The 12017-nt window shown below is 48.1% G+C and overlaps 1 protein-coding gene across 1 annotated transcript in view; it reads left to right on the top strand.

Moving 5' to 3' along the window:
* Window positions 1-11013, top strand: part of MYBBP1A (MYB binding protein 1a) — a 62241-nt gene extending 51228 nt beyond the window's left edge. The window contains exons 25-27 of the mRNA XM_086624496.1: window positions 7126-7227; window positions 8384-8508; window positions 10446-11013. Of these exons, the coding sequence (XP_086480622.1) occupies window positions 7126-7227; window positions 8384-8508; window positions 10446-10980 (762 nt within the window). The 3' untranslated portion in view covers window positions 10981-11013. The remainder of the gene's footprint in view (window positions 1-7125; window positions 7228-8383; window positions 8509-10445) is intronic.
* Window positions 11014-12017: the final 1004 nt, after the last annotated feature.

Genomic DNA, 12017 nt, shown 5'->3' with positions numbered 1-12017 from the left:
GCTGTTTGAAACCAAAATGGGATCAAGGCATCCCGGCATGTAAAAACGCTCACAGAATCTGATACTGAAGTTCAGTGAAAGACCAAAGCACTCCCAGTCACCAGTGTTGGAGACTTCCAGATAAATACACACATGATCTTAATGAGACACGTGTGATGCCTCCTTCCACGTAGCTGGTTACTTAGACTGGGACTGGGCAGGCAGCTGTGTTTCTGTAGAAAGGCAGGAATGCAGATGGACGGGGGATGACATGGCCTGTGCGAGGGATGGTCATTTGGAAGTTACTGTATGCTCTCTGAAGGCTTTTATTGTATGACATTAGAGGGTTTTGTTGCTATTGTGTTGTTCAGCTAGGGATTTAAAATAACTAGCTGGAGCCACTCAGAATGTGGCAGGGAGAGGGAGATATACTATATAGTCTTCCAGTGTAGACTTGCCCTTCATTTCTGAAGGGCATCACATTTGATTATTGCTGTCTTAATTTGTAGGGAGATAAATTATTAACAGTGACTTCATCAAATCTCTAAAAAAGCTGTTCTTCAATTTTTTTCTTGAAGATTGCCTGAACTTTTAACTGTCCATCTTTATAAATTCTTAATTCATTGCCCTTTCTCAGCCTCTTAGCTTGTAAAATGAGGCCAGTAGTGATTTAACTGATATCTTTGACGTACTTTCAGAGTACTGGCTGTCTCTGTGGAGAATTCATTCTCCTCTGTTCCCTCAGCTGTCCTGTATGCTTTTTTCCCTGCTGCATTTTTATACAGTCTATGGAAAAAAAATTAAAAATCAGATCTTTAAACTCGGGAAAGCATTGGCATTTTCTGTGAGAATGGCTTCTGAATTTTTGGGCTCCTCCCTCTAGTAACGGCCAAAAAAAACATTGCAAAAAATGCCCTTTAATTATACCCTTCAGCATGTGGGTCTGCTTGGTTCCCTACCTTCCTGCTTTCGGAGACAAGCAGAAGTTTGGTGGCTCCGTTCCCTTTGTGAGCATTTCTTGATGACTTGTGTCTGCTAGAGATGCAAGGAAAAACATTTTGAATGTTTATACTTCCAGTCTTCAGAAACTTAGTGAGAGAGAACAGAGGGAGCAGGGAGTGTCAGTGCTTCTTTTTCCTCCTTTAAGTGCTCTTGGCAGCAGCTGCTGTGTTGTTCAGGTGGGTGGTGTGAGACCCTCTCCTTGTGTACATGGAGCTGGAAATGGATCTGGCTCTGGGGATAGATGGAAACTGGTGTGAAGGGGCATACTCTTCCCTCCTCTCCTCTTTGACATCCATTATTTAGCTTTAAGTTCTAGCTTGGGTTGTTCTGTTCTATAGTGAACGTTGTCATGAAGGGAAGTATTTGGGAGTGGCTTGTCTGGGTTTTGGGAAGCTCGGAGTTCATTCCTGGCTTCGTCATGTTGCTTGGCCTCTCTGAGCCTCTGTGAAATGGAGGGAATGGCTTACCTCTTCCCTCTCAGGAGAAGTGTGAGGGTAATTACAGGAGAGGAGGGTGCTTACCTTGGATAATAACAGGAGCTACAAGCACACAGAATACTCAAATGCTTCATTTGGTTGACAGTTTGTTCTTAGCCTCCAGATAGCAGAGAAGGGCTGTGCCGCTCCCAGACCTCTCGGCTCACCTGTACATTGACGGGGCAGATCTTGTGCTGCGGCTCAGTAATGGGCACTTGTAGGGCCCCAAACCCACTTGCTGGGACCCCTCTGTGTGTGACTCCCCACAGGGACCTGAGCCACAGCAGCAGCAAAATGCCAGGTTGCATCTTTGCTCTGGGACCCCGCGCGTGGCGCGGAGCCGCGGCACGGAGCCAGAGCGAAGCTCGAGCAGTCGGCGTACTGCGTGCCGACCTCTCATGCCCTTCCTCGTTGTCACTGTGGACATTGAGTAGGATGGAAATATTGCTGAACTGTTTGCTGCTGGAGAAGAGAGTTTTCCGTGGCAACCTGGGGCTGTGCCGGGGCTGTAAGGCCGTGCAGGGTGGGTGGAGGTACGTGTTTTGCAGAAGGTGCTTGGCACTGTATTCAGCCATGAATCTGCACATTTATCCATCAGTGTCAGGTCTGTTATGGGGGAGGAGGGGGAAGGACGGAGATAGCGCAGCGTGTGGAAAGAATGCAGGTTGGCCGAGCTTCTCCAGCTCACGGAGCAGTGATGGATCTGTCAGGCTGATCCCACGGAGGGGAAGGAGTGTTTGTTTTGAACAGTGAAGTAGGCTGAAGGACGTGCTGGGAATGCATAAATATTAAACAGTGTTCGAACTTCCAGCTAGGAAACGTGATCGTGTCTTGTTAGCGGAACACTTGTCTGCAGTCTTGAGGTACTGCTGTGTCTTGTACGTCTGGGCTAAGTGTGTCCCCCACTGTGGTACCTGGGAAAGGGGAAGAGCAGACAGACTGGGATTGCAGGCGGGTGTGAGGGGAGACTTCCAGAAACACTGCCTGGCTCCGTGTAACGGCATATTGCCATCTGCCTTGCAGGGAAAGCTGGGCACTGGCTGGGATGCTGACTTTGGCTCCAGATGCACATGCGCCACTTTTTGCTGTATTGCAGATTTCAGGGGAGTCTTGGGCTTAAACTAAAATCCTACCTGGGAAACTGAGGTATGGAGCTGTGTGGTTAACATTTCTTTCTAGCTGCCAGCCCTCTGCCCTGCTTGTATGACTGAATTACTTCAGGTATTCACCTCCTGTGCTCCAACAAACTTGTTTTATACTTTGTGAAGATAAGGAATGCTGTGAAGCGCAGTGAGAGGTGGAACAAAGGTTGGATCCTGCAGCAGTTGGGATACCTCCATGTCTGATGCAGGAATTAGGAATATAAGAAAAAACACTGATGAGATGCTGGGGGTGTGCTATTCTCCCTGTAGAAATCCTAGAAGCAGAGAACTTTGGATTCAGAAGTGCTATCCACCAGAAACAGCCAGAGGCTTTTGGAAGCAGCATGTTTGACAGAACAAGACAAAACCATCTCTGCCAGCTGAATCCCTGTAGAGCGAGGCCGGACCTGTATTGCTGTATTGGCCTGAGATGAGATGGGAGTTCCAACTGTGAAAACTGCCTCCATATTTTTTCCTGCTGGAAAATGACCTGCCCAGATCTGCTGACAGCTCAGACGTACAGGCATGATTAACCGTCACAGGTACTACTGAGCTGTAGCTGGAACTGAGCTTTCCTGTAAAGTGGGCCTGGCTGTTACTGAAGGAGCGGAGTAAGAAAAGCAGAAAATGGGAGAAAAACAACATAATCGACAAGTGATGCAGGTGTGGCTGTTCAGTATAAGCCGTGTGGTGTCTCTGCTTTTAGTATGGAATGACTGGGTGATGTGACTCTTGGGTTGGTAATGCTTTTAGAGTGCCAGGGAAGGGAGAGTTGGATGCCTTTTCGAGCAGCACATGGCAGAGAATCACAGAACAGGTGGTTAGACAAGTTCTTCTGGGTTTTCACTTAACCCTCCGCCACTGACCTGTAGCATAGCTGGAAGCAAAACCACTGCTTTGTGCCTCAGTCTTGCTATGTAAAATGGAGATACTTGCCAACGTTGTGCAAGTCTTTTGTGATCTAATTGGTGTTTGAGGCTCTCCTAAGGATGCTGCAGATGACTGAAATACTGCTTTTCTTTTTAAGGCACGCTTGCCATGTGTTGCAGTTTGCCATCTGTTACATAATAGCTTTTGCTTACATTTTGTAATGGTATTTTATACATTGCCCAGATGAAATAATCACGGTAGGCCTGTAAAAGGATTGACCTGCACAACTGGGGTGGCAGCACTAATTTCATCTTTCAGATAGCTGAGCGAGGGAGCGGACCAAAGCAATCTGCTGTGTGAACCCGTAACGTACAATGGCCGATACCTTTTGTAGTAAGAATTTATGACAAATACTTGAGAAAGCTCCTTTTGAGGCTTGGACCCAGTTGCCATTGAAGAGACTTGGGATTCTGTTCCTTAGGAGCAGTTCCCCAAGCTTGCCTGCAGCCCCAGTCCAAAATCAGCTTCTTTTACGTAACCAGAGCGCAGCATGTTTGCATCGATGTCGCACGCTAACACAGTTCCCATCAAAGCAAGTGCTCCACTGTGTACACTCCCTGCTATGGGAGGACGAGTGAAGCAATGCTTAACAGAAGATACCATCTCCTGTAATGCGTAATGGGGAAGTACTCCAAGAAGGTGGTGATGAGATCAGGATAGTAATTGGCATTGAGCTGAGCAGGAATTGGACTCAAGTCTTTAAGGAAGCTCGACTGTCTCAACCATACCACATACAGAGGTGCCGGTGTTTTTGTACTCTTTGGAGTAAATTTCTTTTACACCCTTTGTAGCAGAAGGTAAAGGGAAAAGACACATGTTGAGAAATAGTAAGGTTTTATCTGAATCCAGCTTCCTTAAAGCAAATCCATTCTGCTTCTGGACTAGAGAAAATTGTGCATTCTGTAGGAATGAATTATCTCCTGCTTCTTTGCTGCTCCTTTGGCTTCTCTGTCCACCTCCACTCTCTTCCTTGTTCCTTCCTGGTCTTTGAGAGCTGTTTGAAAGTGATCCGTTTCAGTAGGGAGCTGTTTGTTTGCAGAGCACCTGAAACATACTGACTTGCTTCTGGCTGTTTATGCTGGTGGAACTGTGCTTGTATTTCCAGACTCATGCAAAACACTGCTTTTAATAGAAGTGCTTAATCCTACAGCACTGATGTTGCTAGACAAGTGATATCTTCTATCTCCAGCTGGGCAAGCCACCCTCTTTGTTCTGCAAGTCTGCATGGATTCGGTAGCGTACCCCAAACTAGATGCACGCCCCGATTTCGCAAGCACCTGAGAACTGCTTGCAGACTGCTCAAAATCAGCCCCTCGGGTGTTGTTCAGAGCTATAGGACTTTTCTGTTGACCAGTAGGGTTTGTTTCAAACCCTTCGAATCATCAGGGCAATTCTGGGAAGCAGGGATGGCAGCAAGAACAGAGTCAAGGCCGCATGGTTTAAATGCAGTCGTCTACATCACTCATCTACAGTGAAGAGAAAATGCAATTTATTTTTAACACCTTCTTAATTCTAAAATGTTTGTGTATTAAAAGGATGAAATGGCAGTTGACTTCGCTGTGGCTCCTTCTCACAGTGCTGCCCCGATTCCCCTTGTCCTGAAGAGCTGACAATCCATACTGGTTTTCTCTCGCTGTGAACTTTTACACAACTTAGCAAAATAAGGATCTCAACTTAATAGCCTCTCTGAAAGCTGCTTTAACCACAAATAATGACTGTTAGCCTGGCAATATCTTGTTCTTCAAATTGCAAAGAAATTCTTTATGCAAATCAAGGGTTTTTTTTCATAATGGATTTTCTTGTTGTTATTATTATTGTTGTTATTATTAATAATAATTGTGGTAAGCCTAATAAATGGAGTGTGCATGGCCCATGAGGTGTTACATCCTACATGTGAAGATTTTTTTTTTTTTAAATTTTTTTAATCACATACCTTGTATTTGTTTCTCATTTTACCTGAGAGACTTTAGAGCTGTTGAATTGTGTGACCTTGTAGGTTAATGACAGGTCTGGAATAGAGTTGCAGCTCATCTATCTGTATCAGAGAGGGTAATTAACAAGTTATTGATAGTCAGATGAAGTTGCTGCATGAATTCCAGCCAGAAGAATGTGGTGGCTTTCTAATACAGGGCTAGAGTGGACCATCCTGGTCAAGAATTAACTGTATCTTTATTATTTCAAAAATATACTCCCAGAGTGTGGAGTATGTACAGATAGTAGATAATTCTGCTTGAAGGCTGCTGGTCCTGGAGGTATGTTATCTGATTTTCCCACTGATTCTGTTAATTCTTGCTGGCCATCATTATTTTTCTTTTGTGAGCATCATTACTGAAGGAGCTTGCTTTGAGGAATAAGTTTCTTTCTTCTCTCTGTGCCTGCGAGGGTTTTGAGTTTATTTGCCAGCTTTACGCTGATAGAGATGGAGAATAGTTTTCTCAGAGTCCTTAAAATTACTTCCAGTCTGAATGGAGCAAAAGCAGTAAATGGTCTAATGGAACAGGTTGCATCTCCTGGAGACCTGTGACCTTCCACCGCTGGGTGCGGGTTCGGTGCAGTGACTTATCAGCAACACGCTTTGCCTGAGGCACCGAGGATGCTGAGCCTGGGGTGGACCTTGCCAGTTGGCCAGGTTGGCATGGTCAAGTTCCAAGCAAAGGTGGGCTTGGCCACGAGTGAAGCCTTCTCTAGAGAAACAGGCTGTGATGGGGCACGCCACTGCCTACAATAAGCTTGTCCCTGCAAATCCTGTCTCCTGTTAGTGTAATCTGCGTGGGGCTTGCTGTGGTGCGTGCATCCGCACAGAAATACAGTGGGGAAGAAAACTGCCACGTAAGTGGGGCTGTGGGACCCAGCTGCAGGCAGAGGATCAGTACTCCCGAGCCCCTGGGCCGCCTCTTCGATCCAGCTGCCTTTTTATGGCTATTTTCTGCCCTTCTCCACTTGTAAATAACTCTGGCTTTTATTTGACCTATCTTTGGAGTGATTTGCCTCTAAACCAGACCTTTCAGTGTCTCAGAAACCTTGCAGCACATAAAGGGAACACAAAGAGATGAGATTTTTTTTCTCTCAATCATTTCAGTGAATTAAAGCTTGATTGACAAGCCCTGTTCTAGTGCTGGCAACTGGGATTTCCTCGGCATAAGCGTTAATGGATTTTTGCATTAGTGCTTCATGTGTAAATCCCAGCTTCTGCAGCTGAGTAGCTGTTGTCCCTCAGGTGAGTCTGTTGTCTGGCAGCCTCCTGGTCTTTCCAGGCCAGGAGTGGATATTGTCTTTCCTCTTTTTCTCCAGGAGGCAGCAAACACGTCTCTGGTTGTGCTTTAGCTTAGAAACTCAGGAGAGCAGCAAGGTTGTGCCTTCGTGGTATGCTTGCTTTTATTTTAGCCGGTTGTTTCTTAATTAACCTGGTCATCAGCAGTTTCTGCCATGTATCCTCCTGAGCATTTCCAGAGTTTGGTGGGTTTTGTGTTCCAGAGTTATTTTGGTGACAGGTTAATCATGCCAATCGTTACTTGCTTTCTGCTTTCTCCTGAGAAGAGTCATTTGTTTCCCCCTTTAATGCATGTTTCTTCTCCATCTCTCCATTTAATTGGCAGAGTTTGAAAATGGTTGGCAAGCATATCCTGAAGGCTGATAAAGAGAAAGTTGCCAAGAACTTGGAGCTGTTGAACTTCCTCCTCAAAACTGTGACAGAGCAGGTGAGTGCGTGACCTGATGTCCGGCAAATGACTGTTCTTCTGAATGCCACCAAGGCCTCTTTTAAACATCCTTCTTGGATTTTACCTTGTGAATGCTCCATCGCTACATCCCACCTCATTTCTTACCAAAGGTACCCCTGGAGCAAATGCCTAGCTGAGTTTGAGGGCAGAAAAGCCTTCAAGTCTGAAGGAGTGATCCATAACTCTTATGAGCTGATCTCCGGGAGCTCGTTGAAGTGTTCTGCAAACACATGTGGCATCTTCTTTTCTTACCAGCAGAAATACAGCCTGTGCTCCAGTGAGAGTGAGCTGGGTTTTGTCCCAGATGTTGCTCTGCCCTCTCCACTGAACTCCAGAGGTTTTGATTTCCTGAAACTGAGAGAAGCTTTGTGAGTGGGAGTGAAGCTTTGTGCTGAGGCTTTGTTTTCCCTAATGAAAAATGTCTTTTTTGAACATGAGAAGATTTTCTATAGGTGACAAAATAAGTCTCCAACATGATCTTATTTTCTGGAGCAAAGTACTGCAAGCACCAGAATTGCTGAAGCCCAGTTTCCTACTGATAAGCACTAAGCTCACACCATGACCTGTTTCTTTGTGAAGACTTAATAGGAAAGTGGGTGGAGGAGAGAGATTATTTCCAAGGCTCTTGTAGGAACTAAATAGCCTTTGAGATGGCCTTTTCTGTGTGGTTTTACTGAAATTATCCAGTGGGTTACAGAAAACGTAGCCAGAGGCAGCATGATTTCATCCTTTAGAAACTAAACTGAAAATGCTGCTGCTTTTCTTTTAGATAGGTCCATAGTCATGTGTCTTGTTCCTCCTGCTCCGAGCCACGGACTGAAAAGGAAAGAGAACCAAAGGACCTTTCAGTCTCTTGTATGCCAGTACAGTTCTAGCTGTTAAGACTCATGTGTCTCATACTGGAGACCCAGTTTTCAAGCAAATCCTGTGCTTGACAGCGTGGTGTGACTCACCAATTTTTGTCCCCAAACTGAAATGGTGTTGCAGACAGGCTCAGGGCAGAGGCTTGGAGAAGCCAGGCAGGATTGGTTATTCCTGCCATAGTCTTATCCCACGGCTGGCCTGTGCCCTGCTGCTGTGAGTGCCCCTTCTGTGTTCACTCTGCAGATTGTCTGTTTGTACTTGCCTCCTGCAGAAGCTGTCTGTGAAGCTGACGGGGTTGGACAAAGTGCTGTTAGCTCTGAACCAGCCAGAAGGCATCGGGAGTTCAGCACGTCTCGACTCTCTCTACTGGAACGTCATGCGCTGGCTGAATTATACGTATGTACGGTTGGCACTCTGGCTTCTTGGCTTGCCTGGCGGACTGCCTGCCTGTCCTGCTTGTCTTCATTGATGTCAGGAAGTAGGAGGAGAAAGGAAGTCAAGGCGTCGAGTTCAGGCTGGAGTTTTGAGTTAAATGGAGCTCTTGGGTTGGTGAGGTTGAAATGCTTGTTGTTTTGCTAAGCTCCAGGTGGTTACACGCTTAGGATTGGTTCTTGATGGGAAAGGATTGTAACACGTGTCTGATATCTGACCGTGTCTTGCCAGTAGAGGTAAGACAGCTGATCACCCAAGGATGGAGTGCTTGCTTTCAGCAGTCCCAAGTGGTGGCCTGGTTTAGGAGCCATCGCCAGAGTTGCAGAGAAATTTCTAGGCTAGGATGAGTCCCTAAGCTCCTACCATGTCACTGCAGATTGATTCTGCAAACGCGAGGCTGGAAGGATTGAGTAGCTGTCCTGGGAAGTGACTGGATACCAGGGAGTACGTGCCAGGACTTTTGATCCTCTTCAGTGATCTTTAGGCTCCTTAGTGTCTGGATCCCTAGCCTGATGCTTGGAGTGGTTGCCTTGCAGCTCTGAAAGCTGAGGAGCGTTCAGTGTTTATGCTTTAGTGCTCCTGTGTTAAATGGCAGCTGGATTTGACTTTTGTTCTGGAGCAAAAAAAAGCGTAGGATCTTTTCCTCCTTTCTATCAACAGCTTGCAATCAGAACTTTTGCTTCCCCCTCCTGCTGGCAGCGTTCAGTGAGACACACAGCACTAGGCAGTGTGGGTGCTCTGCTCGTGACTGGGAGCTGCGGTCCCAGCGTGTGGGTGGCCTGGGCTGTGGTGTCCCAGCCCAGCAAGAGCCCCGAGGGAAATGCTTGCATGTGGCTCACTGCGAGAGGGCTCGCAGGCAGGGAAGAGTCACACGAGGCAGCTGAAGCTGTTGTTGTGGCCCCTCCTAACACCTTGAATGGGCTTGCAGGGCACAGTGGCCTCACTGAGCCCCATGACACAGCCCCAGATCCTTTCCCAGTCTTGCACAGGTCCCCTGGCATCGTACTGCCAGGGCTGGCACAGGGTATGTCCCGGTTTGGGAGGCAGCAGAGACTGCAGCTGGGAGGGGGATCGTGAAGGTGAGAAGCACTAAGCTCGTGTGTGCTGTCTGAGGAAGGGATTGGGGTGCAGGGGTGCCATCCTGCTGTGACACACAGAGGTCTTTGTCCAGGTGAGCTGGAACAAGCCTCGTAGGAACAAGCAAGTCGGTTTGTGCGCAGGATCCTGGGGGAGCTGCTGGGAGGCAGGTGCTAACGACAGGTTGTCAACATAGTGTTTTTCCACCCTGAAGAGATGCAGCTAGAAAAACTGTCCTGAAAGCTTCACCTTAACATCTAGGCAGTGGAATTAGAGCCTGGTTCGTTTTCAGGGCTCCTCGCTGGGGACTGAGCTGGCACAGCAGCACAGACTGGGTTGGGTGGTGGTGAAGTTGCTGATGGGCTCTGCTGGAGAGCAGCAGTAGTGGTGGCTGTGCTGCATGTGTACAGAGGCTGCCTAGGTGAGACTGGTCTGTTGGAGGTTCTTGCTGGAAGACCTCTTGGGATTGTTAGCACAGTGAAGGCCTTGCTGGGGCTGTCAGCTTGGACAGACAGTGTCCCAGTAGCCTTGCACAGGGCCACAGGCGGGTGTGCTCCAGAAGCATTACCTGGTCTGTGGAACGGGCATTCTTCGTCAAGTCTTTATGTGTCTTCTTGAGTCCTGGTCCAGCTCCCACTGCTCATTTAACCAATCCCTTAGCAGACTGAGGACCACCCCAGCCATAAGGCTCATCCTTGCAGCATGCCTGTGCTTCCTGCACCTTTCTTGTGCTTCTGCCTGTTTGTGGACTGCTTGTAGCATGGATCACACTGCTTCCTGGCTGTAAACTAAGTTGCTCTTGATTTTTGGTGTTCTCTCTGCAGGAAGCCCAAGAAAGAGAAGACAGCCAACAAGCCTGAGCAGGAAGCAGAGCCGCTTAAGCGGAAGAAGAAAGGCTTCCTGCCAGAGACCAAGAAACGCAAGAATCGCAAGAAAGGCATCAAGGAGAATGGCGTAGCACCAGCAGCTAGTGAAGATGGAGAACCAGCAGCCCCAGACGAGCAGCCCCTGGGAACAGAAACCCCCAGGCAGAAGAAGAGCCTCGTGCTTGGTAGCAGCAAACACAAGAAACAGAACAGAGGGGTCAGGGAGAATGGAGTGGCAACGGCAGGGAGTGGGGAGGGAGCTGTTAATGGAGGAGATGCTGTGGCTGGCAAGAAGAAAAAGAAGAAGAAGAATATAAACAGAAAAAGAAAAGGTGATGCAGGCAACGAGGCTGAGCAGGTTCCAGCTGCAAAGAAAACCAAGGGGAGTGTCAGCCAGGAGGCCCAGCAGAAGCAAGGCAAAGCCAACCAGCAGAAGCAGGGCAAAGCCAAGAAGAAAATAAAAGGGAAAAAAACTCCAGCACTGCAGGACTAAATTCCATGGACTCACCCAGGCCTGGTATGGCTAGCGTGGCTCAGATGACTGTTTTAATATCTTTTATAACTATAGTTTTTATGTTTTCCATGACTTTAAATAAACCTTCCATGACGCTGAGCTCTAAAGCTGCGGGTCTGACTTGTGTGGAGGGTTCAGCTAGAGCACAGGGTGCTTCAGGAGGTCACATATCCTCCAGGCTCTGGCAGATGCCCACTCTCTTCTCTGGCAGTGCCAAACAGCCTGTGCTCAGGAGCGCAGCCTCCTGTCTCCATGATTTCCCAAGGCAGAAGTGAGAGGCTTGTTTGGATTCTTGGAGAGTTGCGGCAGGTGTGCTGGCGCTGCCAGGTCGTGTGGTCAAGCCCTGTGGGAGGTTCAGAAGTAACTCCTGAAGGCACACTTCTGTCCTGCCCAGGCCCAGCAGCACTCACAGCTTTTCCAGCCTGGGAGATGCTGACTCTCTTAAATGCCTGGAGTTAAACAGGCTTGTACACGCATATTCTGGGGTCAGACATACCCAGTTTGGCCACTCGGGTGTCACCAGTAGCTCCCGTGACCTGGCTTTCTTGCCTTTTTGCTGCTGGGTGCAGGAGGGGTGATGGCCCTTGCAATAGCACAAGGGACGTCAGTAGAACAGTGAAACAATCGGAATGGTTGGTTGATCTCCTGTCTGCCAGGCCAGCAATGTGGCTGCTTGGAATTGCATCTGCTTAGTTATCCCAGGCTCCCGAGTGCCAGAATGCCGTCACGCCTCTGCAGAGGCCAGGACCAGGTTCTCCGATGTGTCAGGTACCTGGTCCTTGTTGAGAGCTGAGTCTCAAAGGGTTTGGAACCCTACTCGTGTTGTAGTTGCTTCTGAAGCCTCCTCCCTCCTTTCCTCACCCCCATCTGCTGACTGACCACCTTGCTCCCAGAGGCCAGAAGGTGAGGATTGGCAGCTGGCCCTGACTCCTGTCCCGGCATTGGAGGGAGCATGCCCAGGTCCTCTCCTTCCTCCTGCAGAGGAGTTTGGTGGTGGCTCCTGCCAGGAGCAGGTG

The sequence above is a fragment of the Tauraco erythrolophus genome, chromosome 21 (assembly GCF_009769465.1).
Source record: "Tauraco erythrolophus isolate bTauEry1 chromosome 21, bTauEry1.pri, whole genome shotgun sequence".
Classification (NCBI taxonomy): domain Eukaryota; kingdom Metazoa; phylum Chordata; class Aves; order Musophagiformes; family Musophagidae; genus Tauraco; species Tauraco erythrolophus.
This window is presented reverse-complemented; position numbering and strand designations above follow the sequence as displayed.